General features: G+C 40.4%; 1 protein-coding gene across 3 annotated transcripts; it reads left to right on the forward strand.

Annotated features, from left to right (window-relative positions):
- Nucleotides 1–27,494, forward strand: map1aa (microtubule-associated protein 1Aa). 3 transcript variants are annotated; one of them, XM_037247602.1, is made up of 8 exons: nucleotides 1–225; nucleotides 1,144–1,245; nucleotides 17,112–17,194; nucleotides 18,125–18,265; nucleotides 18,359–22,678; nucleotides 24,287–25,157; nucleotides 25,244–25,458; nucleotides 26,729–27,494. In XM_037247602.1, the coding sequence occupies exons 1-8, from the start codon at nucleotides 51–53 to the stop codon at nucleotides 26,882–26,884; spliced, it is 6,063 nt and encodes a 2,020-aa protein (XP_037103497.1). In that variant the 5' UTR covers nucleotides 1–50; the 3' UTR covers nucleotides 26,885–27,494. The 3 variants fall into 3 exon arrangements, with proteins under 3 accessions (XP_037103497.1, XP_037103495.1, XP_037103496.1); XM_037247600.1 differs by having other exon boundaries at nucleotides 18,359–25,157; XM_037247601.1 differs by lacking the exons at nucleotides 1–225; nucleotides 1,144–1,245 and adding an exon at nucleotides 8,407–8,505 and having other exon boundaries at nucleotides 18,359–25,157.
- The last annotated feature ends 188 nt before the right edge of the window (nucleotides 27,495–27,682 follow it).

A 27,682-nucleotide genomic window follows, 5' to 3' on the forward strand; every position in this document is an offset into this window, starting at 1 on the left:
TTGTCATGGAGATGGAGAAGAGTTGAGCGTCCACGAGTGCTACTGTTACCATGGAAATTCCTTTTGTCATAGCGAGTCCAGTAAAGCAAGCCAAGCCAGTTGAGCACCAGGATCAACGTCATGCTGGAGCTGCTTTACAACACAACAAATATCGCATGCTGATTGTGATTGGGGAGATTTCCACCAGCGATCACCTTGACTCTGCCAAAAAACAGATCACACAAGGTAAGACTGGAATGGGATTGTCTGATGACGTACTCCTGTGTGGATTAATTTGCTAAAATCATGTGAATTAGGACCTGTTGTACTATGTTCAAATAATATTGAATAAGGTGAAAAACAAGTCAAACTTCCATACAATTTACGCAATAAAATAATTCAGTGCACAGCTGAATACGCTGTGAGTGGCAGCTCAACCTCAATTTTACGTGGACTTTAGAGTCCAGAGTTTGGGAAATTGCCTCTTGTCTTTTCACACTGCAATTTCTACAATATCGTCCGTCCGTTTAAAATACGACAAAAAATCTTGGAGTCCATGACCAAACCGTGTTCGACAGAAAGCCGCGTAGAATCGAAGCGCGTCAAATCGAGGTTGAGCTGTCATGAATAATGTTTTTCTAGTGCCCATAAAGGTACGAAGGCTGTATTTCTTATTTGATCTTTTCTCCATGTACCGTTTTAAGTAAATGGGGGAAATGTTTACTAGAGACAGGAGAATAATCAATGAATCAATCATTCAGTAAAGAAACCTGTAAATTGTATTGAATTAATAATCGCAACTTGATGTGCGATTGCAACCAACAAAGGTGTTGCTGATTGAGTTTCAACTGTTAGCAGCATAAATATAAGAACAACTCTCACCTCTTACCATAACAACTCCTCCAGGCAGCAAGAGTTCAAATCATTCAGAGATGGATTGACAGGTTTCTTTAAAATAATAGTTCATGTAAGATAGAAATGAAATAATTGGATCGTTAATTTCCTCCTCAAGTAGTCGAGTAAATTTAGGCCATCCCCCCAAATAAATGGAAAACACGAGTTGAATGCAAAAATCTGTAAACACAAATCATCAGGAATAACACAGTCAGATGCTGAGCATTTAGCACGTTCTACATGATTCATGCTTCACTTATTTTAATCCAGGTTTGCTTTCCTGGAATGTTGATTTGAGTATCTGCGACCTGAACAAGGAGCTACAGCTGTTTGAGAGCAAACACACAGCACGATTTTCTTCAGAGGTCAAAGGTTGGTTTATTGTTGTTGAGTTTGGATTTACCTTATTATTATACCGTATTTTCCGGACTATTAGTCGCAGGTTTTTTTTTCATAGTTTGGGTGCGACTTATACTCAGGAGCGACTTTTATGTGAAATTATTAACACATTATTACTTGATCATTAACACATTACTTACTTACTATTGTATTGTTGATCACTTCACATGTTATTTTCACTTTAAACTGCATGAGGGCGCACTAGGCCTGTGGAATAATTGGAGCCGCCACTGACAATGAATCTGACCTCAGTGCCACATGTACTTCTGGAGTCAGCAGCGGCATTGTTTATAAGTGACATGGAGGACGAAGATTTTGATGGATTTAATGATTTAGAGCGACACGGATGGTTCGATAAACGTGTTATTTATGTTATAGTTATATTAATAACCGTTAATATGTTATGTCAGGCACGTTCTCAGTTCCTCGTTTATTTATGTACTGTTGGCATACCGTATCGTTTTGGCTGTTGTTGCCTATTCATGTCTGTGTGTTAATGTATGTATTTTGTCAAATAAAGTCCCCCCGAAAATGCGACTTGTACTCCGGTGCGACTTATATGTTTTTTTTCTTCTTTATTATGCGTTTTATGGCTGGTGCAACTTGTACTCCAGAGCGACTTATAGTCCGGAAAATACGGTAATTGTTCTCTGTCTGTATAGTAGTTTTCTGCTGCTGGTCCATGCATGTACTATGAACAAAGTGCTGGGAATGTAGCAACCAGTATTTCTTAGATTCTCACACTTAACTAATTAAGGATCTGGAATCAGTGACATCATTGCGAGGAGACAGAATTAGGCCATGCAGTAAGACAGTGAATATGTCCAAAGATGCACCTTATTGCTGGTTTGCTGTTTACACAAGTATGCCTCATTTTCACTGTACGTATTGTGTTTCCATGGGTTACGATTCCTGTTTATTTTTAAATTTAAAACATGATTGCAGGAACAATGATTTAACCAATGGTGGCAAGTGCGAGTAGGAAGAGAACATAAACATGGAGAATTATAAATGTAATTGAAAACATAGTTATTATAATAATTACAATCATTTAAAATGATAAATCACTTCTTTAAAAGGAAAATATAATGAATTTGTGGAAAATGTGAAGAAAGAGTTGTCTTTGTCTTGTTGCATGTCAAATTGTCAGCCTGACTGAAACTCTATTGGGCTTACAGAAGATGCATTTATTCAAAGTTCAACTGCTCAGCTTCCAGTGAACATATGTAAGTCATTTGCAAAGGTCACATTGAAAAATTGATCTTTTGGATGTGGAAATCTCATTCACCCTTGTATTGAAAAGCAGTTTGCTCCAGTAGGGCTCTGATGTTAGTAATACCCAGAGGGGGCAACTGTATATTCCTGCTTTCTTTTTATTTAAGGAATCTGCCTGCCTCTATCGCTCCTACTCATCTGTGACTTGAATACAAATAACCTACCTAGCTTGTATGCTGTCATCATGGCAGACAAAGAAAAGTCCACAAGAATACTCTCGATCTTGTTTTTGAATTGTTTTGGAATCCAAATTTTGCAAACTCTTTCAAACTGAAGACGTGTGAGAAAAAAAACACAGACGGACTGTGAAGGCATCATCCATTAGAAGTGAAATTCAAAGTAAGATCAAATGGAGTGAGTCTAATCTTTTTGTATTAGGTTTTGCAAACCACCTCTTAAGGAAGAAATTTCTTTTTGAGTTTGAACATGGCGCATAAAATGTTGAAAGACCTTATTCGTGCGTGCGTGCTCGTGCATGTGCGCGTGTGTAGACAATGTCTAATAGTTAAAATAGGAGTCTGTTTTCATCTTAGGTGGTCTATTTCAGCAAACTACAAATGCCCAAACACTCTCCATATCACACTCATGCTGCGACATAATAAAACCGAGACATGCGGTAATCAAGACACACAGGTAATCAGGCATCCATCACTGCATTACTCCATTACTGTCCCAGTCAGCTCCATCTCCACTGCTCAGACAAGAGTGTCTCGACTGATGAGGCAATCTCACATGGGAGATTACATTTCCTGTCAGGAGAGGAGGAGGAGGAGGAAAAAGGTGACTGAAATCACTTCCTTGAATGCAGCTAGCATCTGCAAGATACAAATAGCATCATTTATAGACAGATAGCTGGTGAAAAAAAATTATATGATAACATATCTCAAATTAACTTGTTTTTCTTCCTTTGAGTGATTGAAAATGATGAGTCCAATCTCGATTATTGTATCAAAAAGGTTTTGAAACAGATATAATGGGGTGCAAAAACACAAACTCAAGAGGCTGATTTCTATGACGTCGATGTATAAGTACTGTAGATCCTGCCTTGGCCTCTGACTCATACTCAACATCAGCACCATAGTGGACATCATGTGGCAAAGTTCAAGCTCCCTGTGGGAGTAGGACGCTTTTTTGCTCCCCTCGCAAGGTTACAGCTGCGAACTGAGAGATAACGGTATATACAAACACGCAGACATTCAGAATACAAATTACGTACTTCACACAAAATAGCTTTACTTGTACATGGGAGGAGCAGAAGAACGAATTTTTTTGGAGTGATGAGGACAATACCTTGGAAGACATCAAAAAACAGCTGAGAACTTTGGAAACACTTCAAGAAGAGAGGAGAGACATTAAGAAGCATATTATGGGAATGGAGACTCGGTCGATTGGCTTAGAAACCAAGATGGAAGAAATCGCACTTCTCAAAGCTGAGAATGCCAAGAAAGATCAGCTGATAAGAATTCTCACAAACAGAGTAGAAGATATCGACCAACAGTATAAAATGAATGATGTGGTCATCTCTGGGCTCAAGATCTCGCCACGAAACTACGCCGTATTGCTGAGATTTGGACAGGTGGTGGAGATTAGGATGAAAATCAATCCGTGGAACAGCAAGTGGTGGATTTCCTTACAACAAAAAACATATCGGTGGACAAGGCAAGTGTGGATTTCTGACGACTCCTGTCCAAGAGAAGGGCAACTGGACGTAGGGTGAATGAAAATCGTGTGGTATTACTGAGATTAAGCACAAAATATTAAGCACAAATTTGCTCTACTGAAACAGGATCAAATGTTGACATTAACGGAAATCTCAACAAGCAAAACGCAACCATTGCATGGAGAACATAAGGAAAAATACAAAGCACTTGGATGACAAATTGCAAAATCTACATAAAGCCGAATGGATCATCCCCAGAAAATACCAAACCAGTTCTAATCAAAGCGATGGATGAACTGGAGAAATACGCTAATTGAGGTATATCAAGCCTAACTACATTCTACCCAATTACAACAGAAACGTTATCAAGTCAAATTGCAAGAACTAACAGACTTGGCTGCGAGATATGAGAAAATTCAATTGGAAATAAATAATCATCCAACAACAAACTATCCAAATGAAGATATTAAGCCAGACTTTCACCACTACATAAATGGGCATCATTATTGACAACCTCTTGGGATGGAAACCATATTTTAAATACCTCCAAAACAAACTAGCAAAGAGCATATCTCTACTACGCAGGTGACAAAACAAAGTGAACCAACCAGTCAACTCTAAGTTGCTCCTTCACGAGATGTCTCTACACAAAAATAATATGGACAAGCGACAGGAGGCCAGCGTGGGAGACGATTAGCTGTAATCGGTCGCTGCAAGCGCCGTATGGGGTGCCTGCAAGATTGTGACTCCAAACCTCTCAAAATTCATTAACTTGTTACTGTTGCATTCAAATGAAACTGTCAAAATGTGTTATTTTGTCAGTTCATTTGTCATTGCTGCATTCAAATCAAACTGCTATCAAACTTCCAGTTAACTTGTCATTGCTGTATTCAAATCATATGTTATCCTGTGTCAAATTTCTGTTTCCTTTGTTTCTTCCTTTTTTTTTGTTATGGTGATATTTTAGATAGCACTGTAGATATGTAGATCGTGTGTCTGGCAGTGAAATCCTTGGTTGAAATCGGGATGGGACTCGATAAGCAGAATTCGACCCGTCTCCCTTTTTGACAATTCATGTATAACATAACGTAAAATGGAATTGTAATGACTGTGGATTGTGTACTTGACCAATTAAACAAATCAAATCAAGTGGAGTAATTGGTGAAAGTCCCTCATTCATTTGCTACTTGGAGATACATCAAACCTTTTACACACAAAATTGAATCTCTTAACTGTATTTGGCCATTAAGAACTTGCATTTTTAGTGCCTCTCTGTTTCCTAAATATATTACTGTCTATGTAAATCGGTGAACATGTATTAACTCTTAGTAGATGTACAGATGACAGCTGCAGTACGCCAGGGGTGTCAAACAATTTTTTTTCGCGGGCCGCATTGTAGTCATACCTTCTTTCGGAGGGCCATTATGACTGTCAACCCAAATAAATGTATGAGCACCTCATATTATATAGGCTAAAAGCTACAAAACAAACTGGCAAATAACTCGTTTTCAAATCAGACGAGTAAAAACTGGTCAGATATTTAAAAAAAATATATGATTAAAAGTGACGACAATTTGCAATTCTAGTAATGACCCACGAATTTGATGCACAATTTGTCTTCACGGGCCACATAAAACGATGTGGCGGGCCGTATCTGGCCCCCGGGCCTTGAGTTTGACACCTGTACTGTACACTGACAGGAAAATATTTTGAAGGAAGCAAATGCAAGAGTGGGCAATAATAGATCAGCTTGTGTAGTTCTTGGGTGTGAAAACAACAATATTAGTCTATCCGAGTATACCTGCTGCAAAGTAAATTTTCGATTGTGTTTTTCTCTCTTGGGTATTTGTGTAATGATGCTGAGCCAACAAAATGTTTGGTTATGGGTTTCTGTTCCCCACTGCATGCATGACTTACAGGAATCGGTGTTTCTATTGATTGCTGCAAGTCTGGGTGTCTAGTATACAACATGCAAAGGTAGTGAGCTGAAAATCAGCCATCAGTGATGAGAAACAGTGATATGATAACATGCAAGGAAAATATGTCAAAGTTGTGTCGTTTCATGCGTCTTACCCTGTTAATATTTGAATGGCATTTTGTAAAAATGTCCTAGACGTATGCTGACTGACCGGAGCCAAGAGAATGTCTGCCGATTAATAATTCAGCAGCTCCTATTGATCAGTCAGTTTTGAGTGGGCACTGCTGTCCATTAGGAAAGTTTACCTGCCCCCATTCCATTTGATCTGAACCTGATTGCACATCAACACATACAATACGTACACCAAGTGTACTGTGGCATGAACTAAATTCTAGGTTTTTAGATTTACTGTGTGTGGAATGATCCTGCATCCGAATTTACGCATCAGCAAGCATACAATAAAGGGGTTGGATAACAGAATATGAATTGGAAGGACAACTATTTGTAGAAAGAAAACGACCGGGTCCCCACTGTGTAATGTGAGGAGCCACCCTCGTACCATCATCATCATCATCATCATCAGTTTAAAGTCCGCTTTCCAGGCGCCGCTGGGTTGGACTGGATTCTCAATATGGCTTTCTTCCACCGGGGACGGTCCACCCTCGTACCGTCCCTGCAAACTAAACACATGCCCAGTTTTCCAGTTTTGCAATGTCTTCAAGTAAAAATCATTGTTTTTGGGTTTATTAAATTAGCTTTTATCAAATAATTTTGAGATGTCCTACTTTGGAAAGTCGACCCGGCAAACGTGTATGAGTACTGTACAGCGGAAGTGGGGTTTTAGTAAGCCAGGCGTTACGTCAGCGTTAGAAATTCAGTAATCCCTCGTTTATTGCGGATAATTGATTCCAAAAACCACCTGCGATAAGTGAAATCCGCGAAGTACGGTCACCAACAAGAAGTACTGGGCAGGCTAACGAGTTAGTGGAAAATGCTAATTCGCGATCGTGTTGACACGCGAAAACGGACTTCTAAAGGAATGTAAACGAACATTTGGAGCAATACTACATTGTCCTAAAGGTTAGACACGTTTCCTCAATTTAGAAGTTTTATTTTGACTTTTAAATGTTTTTTTAATTTGGAAAAAAAAATCCGCGATGTAGTGAAGCCGCGATAAACGAAACGCGAAGTAGCGAGGGATCACTGTATAGCCACCCAAATAACTCTGATTTCATAAGGAACTAGATCGCCATTGTGACAAAGGTAATATATAATCATATGTATGCCTATAATTAGATGTGAAAGGCTTAAAATAGCATGATACAGTTCCTTTAAGCTTGAGTCTGTTTAGCTGGTATTATTTCTGTCCCTCTTCCACCAGCAACTGTTTGAAAAGTTCCTTTTTCCAGAACAGACGATCCGCATGCATCACACAAGACTCATACTGATGAAAAATGTGGAAATGTACGCGCAGCTATTTTGGTCTCTCATCTACCACCCAATTGTATTGCCTATTACTAGTCTGGCTATCAAGAGTTTAAACCTCAATACTTAGCTCTTAAATGAAAATGCTGAAATTGTGTGACATGACAAGAGTCTTTTATGGGACAGTCGTAATAGTGTTTAAGGGTGAGCTTAAACAATAAAACAATCCCAAGAACTGGTTTGTGTGGGTACCACATTTGCACAGATTCCCCCACATACTACATGCTATTAATCTTCAGAGTCATGGAGATAAGTGGATGCCTTTTAGGCATGAGATCTGCACCTACAAAAACAAATACCCTTGACTAATGAGTTTGTATCATTTTCATATTTATTTTATTATTTTCCTTGTTACAAGGCAACAATTTTGGTGAAGCGCTTTTCACATACCGCATGGAGAAGATGCTTACGTTTAACTAAATGCGTAATGTGTGTATGTGTGAATTATTTACATTTTTATGTGTCGAGAATAATATTTAAAATTGTGTTATGGGGGGAACTTTAACAGTTTAATGACAGGGAAATGGAATGAGTAAATTAATTTACGAGCTTGGTCACGGAACGAATTAAAGATTGAAATGAAGTGAGTTACCAATTCTCACTTCCTCTATTCTCTGAAACACCTATTTATCCATCTATTCATAATTTGAGAGGTATTTATTTTGAGTATCTTGGACTGCCTCCAAATCCAAATTGACTGTTTGGCTGAAAACGAATAACCTCACTCACAATCGGGATCCGGGGACGGTCTAGGTTTTCCGAGCGGTTCCTGAATGTAGCATGAGCAGGCTTTGAGCCAAGCTGGCCGATCCTGCCCTCCTTCCTTCCTCATCTCTCCTCCGTAGCCCAGCAGCATCACCGCCCCTCCCTCTTCTCCATCCACAAACCCAGGACGGTAAGCACCCTCACCGTTTCTTGGTTTGACGCTGTTAACCTTGGACGTCTGGACCCTTTCTTTCGTGTTCTTATGCCGAAACAGGCGAATGATTCGACGCAGCTGTCGGTAGAATAGTCCGATTTTAAACAGCACGTCGGTCACGATCGATGTATGCAGATTTCTGGAGGAATCTTACTGCACTGTCAGGGGTTCGCTTAAGGAGCCGTGGTGTGATTAAGTAAGTAATATCATGGATGATGACATTGCCGGCCATTTCACAGGCTGCAGAAACAAGCACACGGCCATTTCAATAACTGTTGCTACATATGCTTTGGAAAGACAGACGCTGCCTTGACAACGGATTACTGTATTTTAAAATAATGTGATATTTAATATTGTGATTAAATTAATTCAGGTGTTGTACCAGATTATACATTGTACCTGGAGTGTAAACACAGCCATGGGCCCAGATTATGTGTCACTATGCGCTTCTTGCTACTGTCGTTTCGGTTCACTAAATTTGGGTGACCTAATTTATAGTTAAAGCAACATCTTCTGACCTAAATGCAACATCTGAGGTCGTGAGACTGATGAGTCTCTGAATTGGGCAAGCCACAACATTAGTCATCAGGGTCAAATCTGTGTTGCGATGTGGCTTAAATCTCACTCTCCAAATGACCCTGGAATTATGCAACAGGCTTGACAAAAAGTCCCCAAAATAGAAATCTGAACTCCTGATGTTTTAATCCAGAAACATTCGAGTGAGTGGGATAGGGCTACATTTTCCTGTGTCACATTGTTTTTGAGTCACATGGTTTTAGAACCACAATTGGAACATGATACGAGTAAAATTTCATTGAGTGAAACAATCGATGAATATTATGACCATGGGATGTATGACGTCATTGAGAGAGTATGCTGGTAATTATGAAAACATTAGAAATGATGTCACTGGAGAGATGGTTTGTTAACTGATTTTTAGTGGAGGGATATTAATGGTATAAACAAAGACTGTGAAATAACTAATTGTTCATGAGGAAAACTCACTGAAATGCCAGTTTAGTCATCAGTTCTGATGTAACAATCTCAGCTTCTCACCACTTTTAGAATAATAGCAATACTGCCGCATGAATGGACAGATAAAATAACAACACAGGTACTGCATACGCATAACAATTAGTACTAACATTAGCATCAACATTTTTTTTTAATAGCTTTCTTTCAAGGTACTGCGACAAAATGGAAAGTGTTGATGTAAAACATCAGATGTTCACGAGTATAGTCACAATGAAAGGAAAAAAGTGAAAAAAGTAAAAAATATTGTTACAAGAATCTAGTTTTAAAATGACAAGAAAAAGCAAATTTAATGAACAAATGGGATGGGAATTACAACCAGTTCTGAAAAAGAACCCATTCCCAGTAATTGTTAACCGTTTGTTTGCTTGCCTGATGATTCCACTTATTGATTCCCCTTATGTCCTAAATCAATGACGACGTCACAGCAAGAATATAAAAACGACTGCAGTTACTATATAACCCTTTAGCGTTTATATTGTTATTTTGATGTGTGATGTCAAATAGTGCATTTGACTGTCTTGACTTACTACCAATAGTGATAGTAATAGTCTAGATTTGTGACTCCCAACATTTATTGATGAAAGTCACACATTTTAAGGTTGAAAAATCTCACGGCACAGCACCAGACAAAAAATGTCACAAAAAGTGGACACTGTCAATTAAATACTTTCTTCCAGCAATTAGGTAATTCATTTTCTTCTGACTGACTCGGTAAGTCACTGGCATCCATAGATTAGCAAAAATACATGAATAGTTAGGAAGTGATTATCTTTGGACCAGTTAAGCGAAATTTGATCATTTCCACAGCACACTTTAAGAGCTCTCACAGCATACTAATGTGCCCGGGCACAAAGCTTGGAAATCACTGGTGTAGATAGAACAATGTTACTATATGATGGAATAAAAGCTGCAGTTGTGAGCCTCAATGTTCTCCAAATTGCATCTTCAGTGTTCATATCCTGGTCAGTGAAAGCAGCAAGTACAAATCACAACAACCATGCTTCTGCTTTCATCTCAGATTCATAAATCACCTTGAGTTACAGTCGTGCATGTGTGCAATGCTATCCTTAATGTATTCAGTTTAGTTTGTGTGTTGGCTCATGGAAAACCAATTAGGAATCTGGGATTTCAAAATCTACCAATAAAGAAGAAACATCACACATTGCATAAAATTTGGTCTGTTGAGCGCAGCGGTTTATAAGGTTGGTGAGTTAAAGAAAAGCTAACACGAGACGAGAATGTGACGCTCCTAGCAACCGGAAAAAAACATGAATCAGTTTCTTCTTTGTTAAAGCCACAAAAATGAAAGGTGATGGAAAAAAGTCATAGCATTTTACAGTACCGTATTTTCCGCACTATTAGGCGCACTTAAAAACTTACATTTTACTCAAAAAAACACAGTGCGCCTTATAATGCCTTATATATGGATCAATTGATGAATTTGTTGATCCATACTGGTTGTACACAGTGGTCTGCAAAAATATTTCAGTGCGTTTTAGTACGACTAGTAAATTACAAGGTCGCATCGCTTCCCAACATTACGGCAACTGTGGTCAGGGGGCGTCACCGAATAGCTGTTGTACCCGCGAGGCTATTTCATTTTAAAATAGGCTGCTCCGTTAATGTTTTGAGTAAATTTACGGATTGATATGGAAGGGAAACATAGGTAAGCAGTACCAATGTGTTAGATCAAACTTTAGTCAGTTCCGATCATTTTATAGGAGATCGTTTGAGAAACGCGATTGTTTACACTTTGCTGAGGCTCATGGGGGTCTGCGAGCTGAGGCTCATGGGAGTTTGCGGGTGGCTAATGCTATAATAATAGCTGCTATACGCACAAGGCTATTTTATGTCAAAATAGGCTGCTCTGTTAATGTTTCGAGTAAATTTACGGATCGATATGGAAGGGAAACATAGGTAAGCAGTACCAGTGTTAGATCGAACTTTAGTCAGTTCTGATCATTTTATAGGAGATTGTTTGAGAAACGCGATTGTTTACAGAGGGCTCATTGGTTATTGGCTAGTGGATGCATACCGCAACCCTAGTCAACCTCAGTTTGTTGCAGTATAGCTTCTATTTTATGCGCCTTTTAATCCGGTGCGCCCTATATATGAAATAATTTCTAAAATAAAAAATTCAATGAGGGTGCGCCTTATAATCCAGTGCGCCTTATGGTGCGAAAAATACGGTAATCAAATTTTTGAAAAAGTTGAAAACTTTATGTAGCCAACATAATCAATATTTTGTTGTAACACAAACACTTTCGTTGGCAATATATATATTTTTAAATTAGTTTAAGGCACATGTGCAATTAATATACAGTGAAAAACAATTTTTTTTCAGCAGCTTATCAAAGTTGTCTCTGCTGATGCCATTGGCAGCTAAAAAATGTCATTGAAAATTTTGAACAAATAGTTTGAGTTTTGATCCAATGCTATTATGTCAAGTAGAATGTGGCTTGCTGGTTAACTGCTGAAAGGTCTTGACTGTTCCCCTCAGCGCTGTAGGGCATCTGGAGTCCATCCCAGATGGTTTGGCATAAAACAAAGGGGCTGATTGCTAGCTCACTGCGGGGCATCCAAAGTACAGTGCCGTAGCGGATGCCCAAACATAACATGGTTGACTATGGCCTCTTCTCACTCATTATTGGCATAAGATGTTCAGCTGGGCATACCATGTTGAAAACATATAATGACCAAAAATAAATACACATGCTAACAGCGGCAATCAGTAGGCAAAAGGAAACTTCATCTTCAGGTTCAGGTGACAGCAAATGAAGCTGTAGTTGGCTTTATGTAGGCCGTAGATGTGCTGCTGCCAGCTCAGATGATGGAGGCTGCAAACCACTTTGCATCATGCTCCAGAAGCACAAATGTGTAGGCTTCTTTAGCTTTTCGATTGATTCCTTTAAACACCCCCACACGGTTAGACATTTCTCTTACAGCTTTCAGCTCGAGGAAAGTGCTTTTTCCGCTCAATTTCATTTGAGAGATTCACTCCAACTAGAACATATTTATGTAACAATCTGTATGGCAGAATTATTTGTAATAATAAGACACTATCGTCGTTCATAAATATATTAGACTCCATTTGCGCAGAAATAGATTAGGCCCGGTGATAGTAGTTTATTAGACGAGTGCAAGCTCGCAGATCTGAGAGAGGCAAATCTGCGTCTCTGTGCAGGGATGATATAATCACTTGGAGACGCCTATCGACACACCTTACACAATAAAAACAATATTGCAGCTGCACCTGCCATGCAGCATGGAATGTATGGTTACAAATTTGAAAAATTCAGAAATTAATTATTAACACTATGTAGCTGTATAACAATAACATAATAATATTTCTGAGCAAGGTGAGCGTCAGAAACGTTTTGACGGTGCAGAAAAGATAGTTTTGTACTCAATTTACTTTTGAATTTACAAATTGTCTTTATGGCGAAAAAATTAAAATTAAATACCGGTTTTATAACTAACATCACCACTAGCAGCAATAAACAGAATCATTCGTTTGATTCACATCGTCTGCCTATCAAGTCCAGTGAATTATGGTGAGATAAGCAATAAAGAATATTTTATTGCAGTTGACTAAAGTGATGGTCAATTTGTCCCACCATTGAAGAGGAAATATACCATTAATTCAGTCTTACACCAAATAATATTTGTAATCATTGTACCTTTTTATTCCATCAGTGCTAATAAGTGTGTTTTGAGCCAGTGATTAAACCGCACTTTTGTTCCCTGCATTTATCTTTATTACATCAGTATAAAAACATTTTAGCAAAGAAGAAGCTATACAGGAGATTTTTTTGTTGCAAATTTGAACGGAAGGGCGGTGAGGCATTTAATAGACTTCTCAGAAATGCAACACATTGATGACATTTGGCAGGTATAACTGAGCTTTGCCACAACAGTGATGTCATAGTAATTTTGCCAATTCCTCCACCTTTTCTTCTTATTTTTTTGGGACATCTTATAGGGCACTAAATCAAATATACTAATAAAAACTAAAATTATTAGATCAATAATTAAATCTTTTTATTAGTGACATGCGGTGAGGTTCATAAGTGGTGAGGCACCGATTCCCACTGGAGCGGATATAAAAATTTGAGCCCAGATAAATAATAGATTATCCTGTATTTCAATTTTGACCTGAATTGAATCAAGTTGGGTGGCACGGTGGAACACTGGTTAGCACGTCTGCCTCACAGTGTGGGGGGCGGGTTGGTGCATGGTAGGCCGATTGAGCACTCCAAATTGTTTGTGTGCCCTGCAATTGACTGGCAATCAGTTCAGGGTGTCCCCCGCCTACTGCCTTTAGTCAGCTGGGATAAGGTTAGTGACATAAGTGACCTATCGGACATGTTGCTGCAAGAATGGCGTCGGAATTTAGCCGTCGTCTAGGACGTGTAGTGTTTGGTGCCGTATGATTGCAACAGTGGCAACGCACGGTAACACGTTCATCAATGGACTTGTCGCGATACATGCACTTTTTTAAAATTAAAAAAGATTTGGTCCTACCATTATGTTCTGAATGCATGGTACCTTCTTCACGTGCACTCTCTTCCGGCTGATCAGAAAGGCTATGTGACACAGATTCATGAAATATATTAGACATCAATACATTGAATGTCAGCATGTTCAGCATTGTGTGATCAAACATGTTGTATATTCTCAGATCACTCAACTCTATTTGTAGAGCACTTTAAAAACATCCATAGCCGTATACAAAGTGCTGTAATGAATTTAAAATCAGAAATATAAAAACAAGGACATTCTGCATTTTGGTTGCTCATTAGTTGAGCACAATTGTTACCCATGCCATTGTAATGTTTGACAATCCATAGCTGGAAAGATATAAAATCAACACAAGCCAACTTTAGCCTGTACGTCTTCCTTACTTTACCACTCCAACAATGTTCCCCAAAGTCTCCACATTGCTGCGATGGCCCACTTTCTTTCATTCCTTAGTTTACTCTTGAATAAAAGTGTCTCCTCACTGTGGCCATCAGCCACATGGTGAAACATTGCATGCCTCACTCTGATTAATATTTTCAATGTGGCTTGCTGCTGTTCTATTTTAAAGTGGAAAATGTATTTTCATTCTAAAATGGGTCAGGGTGTGGTGAACTGACTGAACTGGACCTTTTGGTGCCTTTTAATAACAATCACAAATATTGCAGTGTTATTGAAATTTGTATTGGCCTCCGTTTTGACAGATTTTGTCAGATTATGTGCCAACTTTAGCTGATAGCTCTGTTCTAGCTTCACTTAATGTACATAATATAATGATTGGATTAAAGACAATGTTTGACATATATCCACATATATTTGGGTCGATGTTATTGTTCACTCGTGCCTGTGGTTTTTCATGTTGGTTAAAACAAAAAACTATCACCTTCTCAATTCGGTTAGCAGCTGCGCAAACAGATTTTTAGTGCATCACAGAGAACCAGTTTGTTCAGTCGTCAAAGATTATGCTAAACAATGGCGGCTCATTGTCTCTTTCCGACCATTTTAATGAAGGTTTCATCAAATCAAACGTAAATAATGAAGTGTCATTCATTTTAGTTGAAATAAACATCAGTCTTTCACACTATAGAAGTGAGTGACTGCTTTCATGTGCTCAGTTACTATACGTAATATGTGATGGTGCGTTCCCACTGTCATGCAGCATAAGCTATCCCTCCCTCTTGCAGAAATGCTGCAATGCGTCTGCCTCAGCTAAGACTGGGTCAGTGTAACTCAGCTTACAGAGACAGCCACATCAGTGTCCCCATGGCAACAGCCAGTGAGGCTTGGAAACCCTGTGATTGCTTAAGTTTTGTGTGCGTGTGTGACTGTGTGTGTAGAGAATATTTTTAATAGGCTTATAATTACACCGGGGAGAAATAAGAGGAGTTGGGGAAGGCTGGGTGGTGGCCCATATAGTACTCAGTACATATGCTAAAGAACAACAATACAACAATATTTCTAACCTATCCCATATTTCAATTTTGGTTGTGTTTTCTCAGCCATACTATGGTGAGAAAGGTTTTGGATTTGGAGCCTGTCCCAGATCATTCTTTGGATATTTTCAATTTATCGTTGTCAATGTACGATTCAGTAATTAATTGTTTGTCCATGATAATATACATAATTGCTGTCAAAGGTGGCAAAAGTACATACAGTGATCCCTCGCTACTTCGCGTTTCGTTTATCGTGGCTTCACTACATTGCCGATTATTTTTCCAAATTAAAAAAAACATTTAAAAATCAAAATAAAACGTCTAAATTGAGGAAACATGTGTCTAACCTTTAGGACAATGTAATATTGCTCCAAATGTTCGTTTACATTCCTTTAGAAGTCCGTTTTCGCGTGTTAGCACGATCGCGAATTAGCATCTTTCCACTAACTCGTTAGCCTGCCCAGTACTTCTTGTTGGTGACTGTACTTCGCTGATTTTACTTATCGCGGGTGGTTTTTGGAACCAATTATCCGCGATAAACGAGGGATTACTGTACTCTCGATACTTAAAGGAGTACTCACACCCAAATAAACTTTTTATTTTCATTGATAAATGGTATAGATGAGTGTGTACTAATTCTGTCTACGTGTCCTGGCCATTCTTTTGACATGCATGTTAGTGCATGTTTGTTGAAAGCTTGAATTTGAAAAATATGTATGAGCATGACCGAAAACATGCATTCACGGGGAGGGAAGCCGACCACAGGACAAGGACGATAAAACATTGCCAAATAACGTTTAAAGATTGTCTTAAAACAGCTTGCCTCAACTGTAACCCGTCAAAGGTACAACCCTATTGCACGTTTTTTCTTCCTTTTTATATTCTTGTTCAAAGCGTAAGTCGCGATGAGTACACTTGCTGTCAGGGTTTCTTCTCCGTTGTTCTTTCTTCTTTTAAAAAGTTGACGGCATAAATGACAATGATGATGATGCCAAAGAAGAAAAAGGAGCAGCAAGAGTCATGAGCATGAGTCATGGCCACCAAATTTAGTTTTACACAACAATAACAACAACGAGGTTTTCAAATTGCGTTCATACAAAGGATTGTACCTTTGGCTGAAATACACTACATGATTCTAGTTAAAGTAACATGAACTATTTTAAGATAAAAATACAAAACTTTAATGTCGATATTGGTTAATGTTCCGTTGTATTTGTCCTCTGTTGGGGTGGTAGAGCAGGCTCCTCTCACACCCTGCAGCTCACTATTCAGCTTTCATTTGGCATTTTAGGGTTCAATTTATTAAATTTAACAAGTATTTAGTCAATCCCCCATAAATCAATAAATAAATAGGTAATTCTGTGAGTGGTTGGTTGGATGATAGATGGATAAATGGATAAGTAAATATGTAAATAATAATAATATAAAAAACAACCCCAACTTTGTGGATTTCACTTGCGGGCATTTTAAAACTGTCAGGAAAGTAATGTATTTAGGTTGTTGAGAGTCTTTTTTAAAAATAATTTCAACTAATCAGATCACAACATTAGAGACTTCTCTTCTACAGCATGTTTTTTTTTTGTGTGTTCTCTTTAGGTCAGAGGATTCTCCAATATCAGAGTGACATCCTTGAGACAGTGGTGTTGGTTAACCCATCAGAAGAGTCTGTTTCTTCAGAGGTGAGCCATACCTGTGCAAGACAAGGATGAGTACACGGGTTACAGTCTTAAACCTTTATCCCATTGTTGTATATTTTTATATACTGGAGCCTGTATGGATCCAAGATTCACCCAGAAAACAGTTCAGTTTGGTGGTGGAGTGGAAAGATTATGTTCTGGGGATGTGCAAAACATTTGCAAGGTGGAAGGCAATATCAATAGACTAAAATATCAAAACGTATTAGCTAACTCTTACATTCCCAATAATAAAAGGGGTCAAATTTTGCAGCAGAATCACGACTAGTTCTCCTGCAGTATTTGCGGTGGCTGTGGTGTAATTCAACTGAAAGTGCCAGCTACCTCTGCAGTGGATCTGGTCTTCAGCCTTTTTAGTAATCAAGGCTTTGGACCACCAAGACTTTGTCATACAAGTCCTACAGGGTTGGCCTTCAGGCATTCCATGGTCACCAAGTCCTACGTCATCTCAAAATTGTCCAAAGTTCCTCTTGTAAAAATTAAAGCTGAACGTGGCAGTGCATTTTGAAAGTGGCAAGCTTAGCAACTGAAGGCTTTTGAACCCATGGTGATCGGACGGACAGGAGGTAGAACAAGTCAAACAGATAAGTGTGACCAATGTGAGACGATGTTAACGTCGAAGAAGATGGCTTTGAATATGAGGAAAGAGGTTCTTTTATGAAATGCGGGGTGTAATGGGCAGTTTGGTGTCGTGAAGTCAGTGAAGTTGCTGTAGGACAAGCATGACTTGTGCGAGTGAATCTTGTCAAACTGTGGGCAGCGGCGTTCAAAATGGGGTTGGCTGAATTTCATGTCTTGTCTCTCTGGCTTTTAAGTGTGACTATTTTGGGTTGTGGGACCCCGTTTTCTTCATTTGTCATGTTTGCGGTTTAAATTTAGACAGGTTCTTGTGAAATGCTTGTGCACTCTCCCTAGGTCCATTCTCTGCTCATTGACTTGGCTGGAAATAAATTGCTGATACTAAGTGGGCAGAGCTCTGACCAGGGAGGTGACATCCTTCTGCAAGGTGGGGCCTTTACCTGGCAACACTTCTCTGATATCATCTCCAGCACACAAGTAAGTGGAATATATATATTTATATATTTCTTGACTTTATCGTGATTAGTTTTTTAGACCGTTTTTCTTTTGCTTCTATGCACATGTTTCTAGGTGCAAACAGTCCTTTCCAAGGTTTCCCCCAAGCAGCCATCAAGGCTTACTGTTTCCTATCAAGGAGACGGGGGCTGGAGCTCCCTGGGCCAAAGCCCGGAGTTTCAAAATATTCTGGAATATCGTTTGAACCCTGAGCCTCACCTTCCCAGTATGGAAGGGGTAACAGCGTTTACAGAGTACGTCTCAGAGACAGTAGATGTGCCGTCACCCTTTGAACTTCTAGAGCCACCAACTTCTGGAGGATTTCTGAAACTTTCCAAACCTTGCTGCTACATCTTTCCTGGAGGAAGAGGAGACTCTGCTTTGTTTGCTGTCAATGGGTTTAACATCTTGGTGGATGGTGGCTCTGACAGGAAGTCTTGCTTCTGGAAGCTGGTTCGGCACCTTGATAGGATTGACTCTGTTCTGCTCACCCATATCGGGGCAGACAACCTTCCTGGCATTAATGGCTTGTTCCAAAGAAAGATTGCAGAACAGGAGGAGGAGGGCAACCAAGGATCTGGTTCAAGCAGCAGTGCCGAGTCGATGAAGAACCTAATATCCCCTGAGCTTGGCATTGTGTTTTTGAATGTCCCTGAGAAGCTTCGGATGCCAGAATCCAGTCTAAAAGTGAAACGAAGCATTGAGGAAGCATCTCTCACACTGCAGTACCTCAATAAACTCGGTATCACACCTGAACCGCTTCACAGGGCGGTGACTAACACTATTGAACCCATCACGCTCTTTCATAAACTTGGAGTGGGAAAGTTAGACATGTATGTGCTCAACCCTGTCAAAGAGAGCAAAGAGATGCAGTTTCTTATGCAAAAATGGTCTGGGAACAGCAAAGCCAAGACTGGTATTCTGATGTCCAATGGAAAAGAAGGTGAAATATCTGTTCCCTATTTGACATCAGTTACTGCCCTCATTGTTTGGGTTCCTCACCGTCCTACAGAAAAGATAGTCAGGGTGCTCTTTCCTGGAAATGCACCACAGAATAAAATATTTGAGGGCCTTGAGAAATTAAAACACCTTGACTTTCTGAGATACCCAATAGCTACTCAAAAAGACCTTTCTTCTGGTGCACCGCTGCCCATTATCAAACAAACGAAAATGAAATCAAGAACTGAAAGCAAAGAGAGTCTCAAAGCTTCACCAAAACCAAACTCAAAAATAACCAAGAAAGATGTCGGGCAGGATGAAGAGTCCCGTAGTGAAACTACCAAAGAAAATAAAGTGGAAAAGAAAGATGATAAAAAGATAAAAAGTCAAAGTCTGAAGGCTACCAAACAACTGAAAAATAGTGAGGTTGCCCCTGTGACAGGAAAGTCAGAGAAGAAGATAGCTGACAAAAGTGGCAAAATTAACAAAGTGTCTCGAATGGATGAAAAGAAAGACAAGGAGAAAAAGGAAATTAAAAAGGACAAAGTAAAAAAGGATGAAAATATAAGAAAAGAGGAGAAGAAGGAAAAGAAGGACCTCAAAAAGGACATCAATAAGCCAGAATTGAGAAAAATTATGAAACCTGACCTAAAGCCACTCACCCCTGAAGTGAGAAAAACTTTACATAAGGTCAAGACTCAGACTAAAACCAAGAAAGAAAAAAATGCAACTGGTAAGGAGCATGTGAATGGTAAAAACCAAATTCCAGAGAACCTTCATGAAGAGGTCGCAGCAGCAGCACTTGCAGATAGGTCCATTGTGTCATCCCCGGAGGACCTTACTGAGGACTTTGAGGCTCTGAAAAGAGAAGAGCTATCCAAACCCAAGAATGAGGCTAACCTGATATCTGAGGTCTCCCTTCACAAAGATACAAAAGTTTCCAAGTCATTTCCTCCTGAAGACAAAATGACATCCTTTTGTACAAATACAGAGACCATTTCATCAATGTTCCCTGAGAAACCAGATGAATACAATACAGACAAGAAAACATCAGAACAGACAAAATCTCCTCAAAGGAAAGATTCAAACAGCGGCATTGACAAGAATTATGAAGACGAGACATTTGATGATGATTATGGCAGATATTCTGCAAAGGATGACTCAAAAGACATGTCAAAGAAAAGTGATAGCTCAGAGGAGGATGATAATGTAATTGAAAAAGCTGAGCTTGAGGGAACAGAAGATGATGCAGTTGTCAAGTATAAAACACAGGAGATTAAAAAAGAGAAGTTTGGAAAAGAATTGGAAAACAGACAAACCACACAACTGACCTCATCCACAGCAGCACCGTCTGGACAAGGATTCGGAGCATCAGCCTCAGAGCTCTTCTCTTTTATCCAAGATGAAACCATCCCTGGTTACTCGGAGACCGAACAGACCATCTCTGATGAGGAGATCCATGATGATACAGAAGAGAGAATGCCACAGTTACGATATAGTGTTGGATCTTATGACGTCTCGGTTCCCGATGCCCTGAAAACCTTTGACTCCATCCACGGTTTGAAAGAAATGAAAAGCTCTGCTGTTTCCAACGTTGTAGATGTCAGACCCAAAGCCCTCATGGGAGGTCAGGAGTCTGAGATTCCATCTTACCCTGCTGTTATTACAGCTCCTCTTGCAGAAGAAGAACACATATCATCTGCCACATCCATAACAGAATATGACAAGATGTCTTCATTTGCTACATCTGTCGCTGAAGACCAATCCATTGCATCTGTTACAGCCCCTCAGATTGAGGAAGTTGGAAGGAACGTCCTCCTTCTTGATACTAACAATGCACCGTCACATACAGAAGGCAACCAAGGAAAGGACTATCTCCATTCTGCAGGCACCATTTCGCCCACCTCCTCTCTGGAAGACGACAAATGTTTTAAGTCTCCTTCCTCTGACGAATACCAACCCAACATCCATGAAATGGAAAGCGATGCCAAGGCCAATGCTGTTCATGATGAAGATGAGGATGAGGAAGACGAGGATGAGGATCAAACTCCCAATGTTGACATCCCACTCGGTAAACTCCAAGAGGGTTATGAACACGCTGCATCCTTGCTGCTTAGAGAGAAAGAGAAACCACCCTCTCCAGCTATTTCTCCTCCCAAACAACAGTCTCCCATGCAGATTGTCAACAAACAAATATCTCCATTTAGTACAGATGGAATCGTGACCATCACTGGAATACAACCCGTATCGCCAACTTTACCTCTTGTCACCGGTGTGTCCCACGGAAGGCAAGACAGTGACGACAGATGTCCGAGTCCAGATGACAGCACTATGAAACTCGCTTCACCCACACAGTCAGTGCCGACAAGCAGTAGCTACTCTCCGGCAGAAGAAAAGTCCTTAAAGACTGAAGATAAAAATGAAGCGGTGACCGCACTGAAATTTGACAAAGTAGAGAGGTCAGTCACCATTTCTGATAATACATCCTTCATTGGACTGCCAGATGACAAAACAACATCAGAGACTTCAGAAGAATCTGAAGAGGACAGTATAGAGGAAGATGCCTATTTCACAAAAAAAGATCTTCAGCCAGCTGTTAAGGCCAAACTTATGGAGGCAAAAGAAGGATGCTTCCTGGATGATGACTTGACAAATGAGACAAAGACAGACATTGAAACCTTCGAAAAGGCTCCAAGTGCAGATGACAAACCTAAATCTCAAATTATGAACTTGGATGAGGATGAAATAAATCATTTCCCAAGTGGATTAGAATCAAGGTTCTCTCCAGCAAATCCAAACATTTCACAAAAGTGTCAAGAAACCTCTGAAATAACAGATGTGTCTTTGAAAGAGCCAGAGAAAAGTGTTAAATTTGGTACCTGTGATTTTCCAGAGAAGGAGACCAAAGAGAAAGCCATCTATATAAGGCAAGACACACCTTATGTGCATGGCAAAACATTCTCTTACGGTGACATTTATGATAGCAAACAGAGTTCTGTGGAGTCCGATTCCTTTCGTCAGGAGTCCTTAGATAAGACTGAGAAAGACATTTCAAGGGATAAAATGGGTTTGCCACCAGACACAGTAACAGCAACAGAAAAAGTCACAGAGAAGGATGAATTTAGAAAAGAACCTTCCACTCCATCATGGTATGACTCTAAAAGCACGGCAGCTATCCAGTCAGTGGTCAAAGAGGCTACAGAAACAATTGCGGGAAGTCATTTTCCTTCAGTGGTAGATAAGTCTCCAGCATCTTCTACTTTCCTTTCATCAGAGAAAGAGCCGTTGTCTTTTCCAGTGCAAGGCCACCTCTCTCAACCATCAACGTATTCCTCCATGACAGCCATCAATGCCGACAAAGCTGCTGGTCATGATGATAACAACAAAGGTGCATGTTTGGAGATTGATATGCAGAAACTGACAGCCAGGGATGAGGAAGATTATGATGATGATGAGGTTGACGATGAAGATGATGAGGAGGAAGATGAAGAAGATGAGGATGATAATAGTGCTCTTGATTCTGATATGGAAAAAAGTACCAAAGAAAAGTCTGAGAAGGAAATAGAAAGTCCTGTGAGTGAAATCTTTAGCTCCAACAAGCCTGAATTCATGGTTTCCATGGCTGGATATGGCTTTAAAAGTCAAGAGAAACCAGCTGTGAAAGAAAACCTCCCTGGCTCACTCGCAAAAGTAGAAGCAGATGAAAAGAAGGCAGACTGCATATTCTTGGGTGGAAATTCAAAAGAGGGTTCAGCATGTTTCTCTGGCTACTCCTCAGAGTTACACCTTGAGGGAAGTGATCTTAAGGAATCCCTTTTACCAAATCAGACCACAGACAAAAGTAAAGAAGATATTACCTTGACGTTATCAAAGAGAAATCTTTACCAGAATGATGATGACGATGATCTTGATTTTGACAAACCTCGGTCGCCAGATCACCTAAGCAAGAAATCGCCAGACACAAGCTTTCAGTACACGACCACTGCTGCCCCTGGGTACTCCTCTTCCTCTGCCTATAGCTACTCCTCATCTACTTCAGGCTCCTTCTCGACAAGTCGTCAGCTTGGAGAAGAGCTGGAGACACCTGCCTCAGCTGAGCCACTGTTTGAGTACTCCTCCTTTAAAGAAGAACATTCCCCAGTTAGAGACGCTCCCTTTTCCAATTTAACTGGCACCAAAGATGATTATCTTGAAGTGTCTGAGAAACAGAACACTGTTACAACCACAGCAGAATCTACCTCTAACTTGGCCCACTTTTCACCCCGTGACCCATTTGAGGGAGTCAAATCCTTCCCTCTACATTCATCCACTGCTTCTGCTGAAGACAAACAGGAACACGCATCTTTGGGCAGTCGTTTGGATAAACACCCTCAATCAGACTGCTTCTATAAGCCTGAGTGGTCTCAGGTGTCAATTTTGGACTCTGCAAAAGGCTTTGGGGACTCACTAACTTTGCACTCTCAAGAAACAACACTCTCAAAAGAGGCAGCCAGGGCTGCTCTGTTCGGTGTCACTTCTTCACCACGACCGGACGCTGAAGGAAAACATTACTTTGAGGAAACTGACAGCAGCGAAGAAGAGGACAAGGGAGATTATATGCAGGAAATGACTCGAATATCCCCCTCCAGTGGACTCATGGGTAACTTGACATTTTCTGACAAGCCCGTTTCTTTCACTGAAAGTGAAAAGAAAAGCAGTGCATTCCCCGATGTTCTCGGGTCCTACGTGTTGTCACCACATCAAGCCAGCAAGCCGGAACCAACCAACGAGACCGCACAAGTCAGTGCAAGTTCAACCAATCTTGCTGGCACTGCAGCTGCAGGCACAGCCAGGGTGGAGGCCAGAGAGGGTGCTGGAGGCTACAGGAGCTCCTATGAATGGGAAATGTCCAAGCCTCAGATAGGGAGGATGCCTGGTGACTCTCCTCCCCATTATCGTCATGACGATGAGTTTGAAGAGGAGTGTGAAATGGAGCCAGAGCACCCAGCACGCCCACTTTCTCTCTCATCGACTAATCAGCCATTTCACTCTCCCTTCTACGATGAGTGCAGTCAACAAGGGCAGGATGATGATGATGACGATGATGATGACAGTGATCAGGATATTGCTGGTAAAGCACCCAAAGGAGCAGCCGCTCCATATGCAAGCCACACCTCTCCCGGATATTCATCCTGCGAGTACAAGCAGCGTAAAACTGACCTTTCACCTTCCTTTATCAACCCATGCATGCAGCAGCTATGTAGTGATGAAGATGATGACGATCAGGAAGAGCAAAGTGACCAGTCGCAGGAGGGAGATGAACATGACATGTCAGTTAAGAGAAGGGCTCATAAGCAGCCCCACCATCACAGCAGCAGCTCTTTCCATCAAGCCGACGGCACGTCAGCACGGTTGGGTCTGGCGACAGAGGACACGCCACCGACTTCAATAAGCGAGTCTCTCGCTTCTCAGTCAGACTCTGAAGTGCCTCCGGGAACAGAGGAGTACCCGTCAGTCACCGGAGAAGGCAACAATGATTCCGACGAGGATGCAGACTACATGCCTATCGACAAAATATCTGCCGCAGGTGAAAGCAGTCGTCATCCTGCCTCCTGGAAGAGTAACGATCCGGTTCCTACACCTCAAAAAGACCCTTGCCCCCACCCTCCTCGCCCTGATGTCTGCATGGTGGATCCTGACTCTTTGGGTAATGTTAAAAAAGACCCTAAAACTAAAGGCCTGAAGAAAGCATCCGGGAAAATGAAATCAGCATCACCAGCCAGACGCAAGCGGTCCCCCTTGCCTGGCAAACAGACATCATCTCCTCGCGCTGCGTCACTGAAAAAGAAGGAAGCTGACAAGAGCTCACGTATGTCTCGCTTGTCGGATGGACAAGGCTCAAAAGATGATGATCTCTCCAGGTCAAGCTACAACCCTGGCAAAGCGCTGACTTTGGGTAAGAGAATTATTATAGTACATGCTCTAGAAAAATACAAGCTTTTCAGAAAGTGTTTCATCTTTTCCTTTCTTGTGACCTACCAGGCTCTCAAAAGGCTGGTTCGACGGCTCCCATTTATGTTGACATGGCCTATATTCCCAACCACTGCAGCGCTAAGAACGTAGATCAAGAATTCTTCAAACGTGTACGCTCTGCATACTATGTGGTGAGCGGGAATGATGCTGCGAGTGGTGAACCGAGCCGAGCAGTTCTCGATGCGCTGCTGGATGGCAAAGCCCAATGGGGGTCAAATCTTCAGGTGAATTTAAAGCGCTCAATTGTTTTGCGTTTATTGAAACTTATATTGCTGCTTAACACATTTTAAAGTTATAAATAAGGATGAACAATTAATTGCGTTTGCAAAAAAAATTCCGATTTGATAAAAGGTGTTTTATCAATGTAAAAGCTTCCATTTAAATATTCATCGAGACGCTGTAAGGAAGGGAGGTGAAAGGTAGAGAGGGGAAAGCAGACAGAGTAATTTTTATTTTCTGTCTTATGAGATTTCTGGGCAAGTATCTTTTTGCCTTGTGATGTTAAACAAAAACTTCACTGTGCGAGTTGTGTGGTTGCTGTTGTGATTTGCATATGTCAGTGGGAAACGGTGTGTGAGAGATTTGACTTTACGTTAAGTGTCTTCCGCCTCCCACTGGACGTAAAGGAGTCCTAAAAGGTTGGGTTTTTTGAACTGTCGTTTGGTGGATAGGGCTTAGGACCCATCTCCCCACCCCAAGGCAGATCTCATCCACCTTAGAGAACCCATAAAACGAGCCAGAATATATCTAGTCGCAACGTGTAGACCAGGGGTCGGGAACCTATGGCGATGTTAAAAACGTTATTAAAAAGAATACTAATCTTAATTCAAATACATGCATTTAATTGTATTTGACCTATTGTTTTTTTTTTTTAAATGGTATGGCTCTCACGGGAAATTATTTTTAAAAAATGGGCATTTATGGCTCTGTCCGCCAAAAAGGTTCCCGATCCCTGGTCGAGACACGGACCCCTCCCACAGCCCATGGGAAGGCATCCTCAAATCAGACTTTGTTCATATCCATCATGGGTCCTTTTTTATTTATTATTATGTCTGAGGTCTCTCATGTGTTGCTGTGTGAAACAAAGTTCAAGAATAAGAAATTTGAAATTAAAATAGCTAAGAAATTAATAAGATAATAGGGTGGCACATCACAGATCAGGGGTGGCAGGTTTGCATGTTTTCCTCTGGGTATTCTGGTTTCCTCCCACATTTCAAAAACATGCATGGTAGGCCGATTAAACACTCCAAATTGTCCGTAGGTGTGAGTGTGTCTGTCTATGTGGGCCCCGTGGTTGGCTGGCAACCGGTTCAGGGTTACCGCCTGAAGTCCAGTGGGATAGGCTCCAGCACACCTGCGACCCTCATGAGGATGGTGGTCTAAAAATTAACAACTGAATAATAAAATAATAAGAAATATAATGAGAAATTTGGAAGTTTTTGAATAATAAATTTCCCGCATCAGATGTGATATATCCAGATGTTTTGTGTTCAGGTGACGTTGATCCCGACTCATGACACAGAAGTGACTCGTGAGTGGTACCAGCAGAAACATGAGCGTCAGCAGGAGCTCAACATCATGGTCCTGGCCTCAAGCAGCACCGTTGTTATGCAGGATGAATCTTTCCCCGCCTGCAAGATCGAGTTTTAGGAATGCTGTCATACACCTGGCCTCCATACTGTTTGAATAACTATCTCAAGTCTAATAATGTGTTTTTGTCCCTTTTGTGGTAACTTTACAGAAACTCAAATAAATTCATATCGTTTTTTTTTTTTTTTTTTACTTTACATTAACCATTAAGCTTGTTTTGTCTGTCACAACAATTACTACATGTCCTCATGACATCATTTCAGAGACAGTGGCTGTCACTGTCATGACACTAATTTTTAAACAATAGAAAAGGTAAAAAGGCCAATTCTGCAAAGAATTTCCTTCAAATGGTTTATATATCCAGTAAGTACCACACTTTTCTTGCACCTTAAGGCCAATACTATTTGCTGCCCTCCCCAGTATCTCAGTTTAAAGTTATTTTTGCAGTATAGCTGATCAGATTGAAACATTGTGATGGTAGAAAATGACTATTGTGATCAGTTTTCTCATAGTTCCGGTGTTTGAACTTTGTGCCTCCGATTGATATCGTGAAATAGAGAATATTAAAATAGAGGCCACAGTGTCCTTTCAGTGTCTTTCAAATATATTTGCTGTAGCATAGGAACGATTTTATTCAAACTTCCATATGGTTGTGAACTATTTCTATGATGATAATAACCCGTTACATTTAGAATTGATGTGAATTTGACCAATAATTTCTTAGTAATTTTTTTTCCTATAGTCTTTGATATTTGTTTTCCGTTTATGTGAGGTTGGTATCCTGTTTAGAGAAATGCAGTCAGATGTGATGTCAAAAGAAACGGTCGACCAATCCTTGATGTTCTGTCTTTTCATAAA

The sequence above is a fragment of the Syngnathus acus genome, chromosome 3 (genome assembly GCF_901709675.1).
Source record: "Syngnathus acus chromosome 3, fSynAcu1.2, whole genome shotgun sequence".
Lineage (NCBI taxonomy): Eukaryota > Metazoa > Chordata > Actinopteri > Syngnathiformes > Syngnathidae > Syngnathus > Syngnathus acus.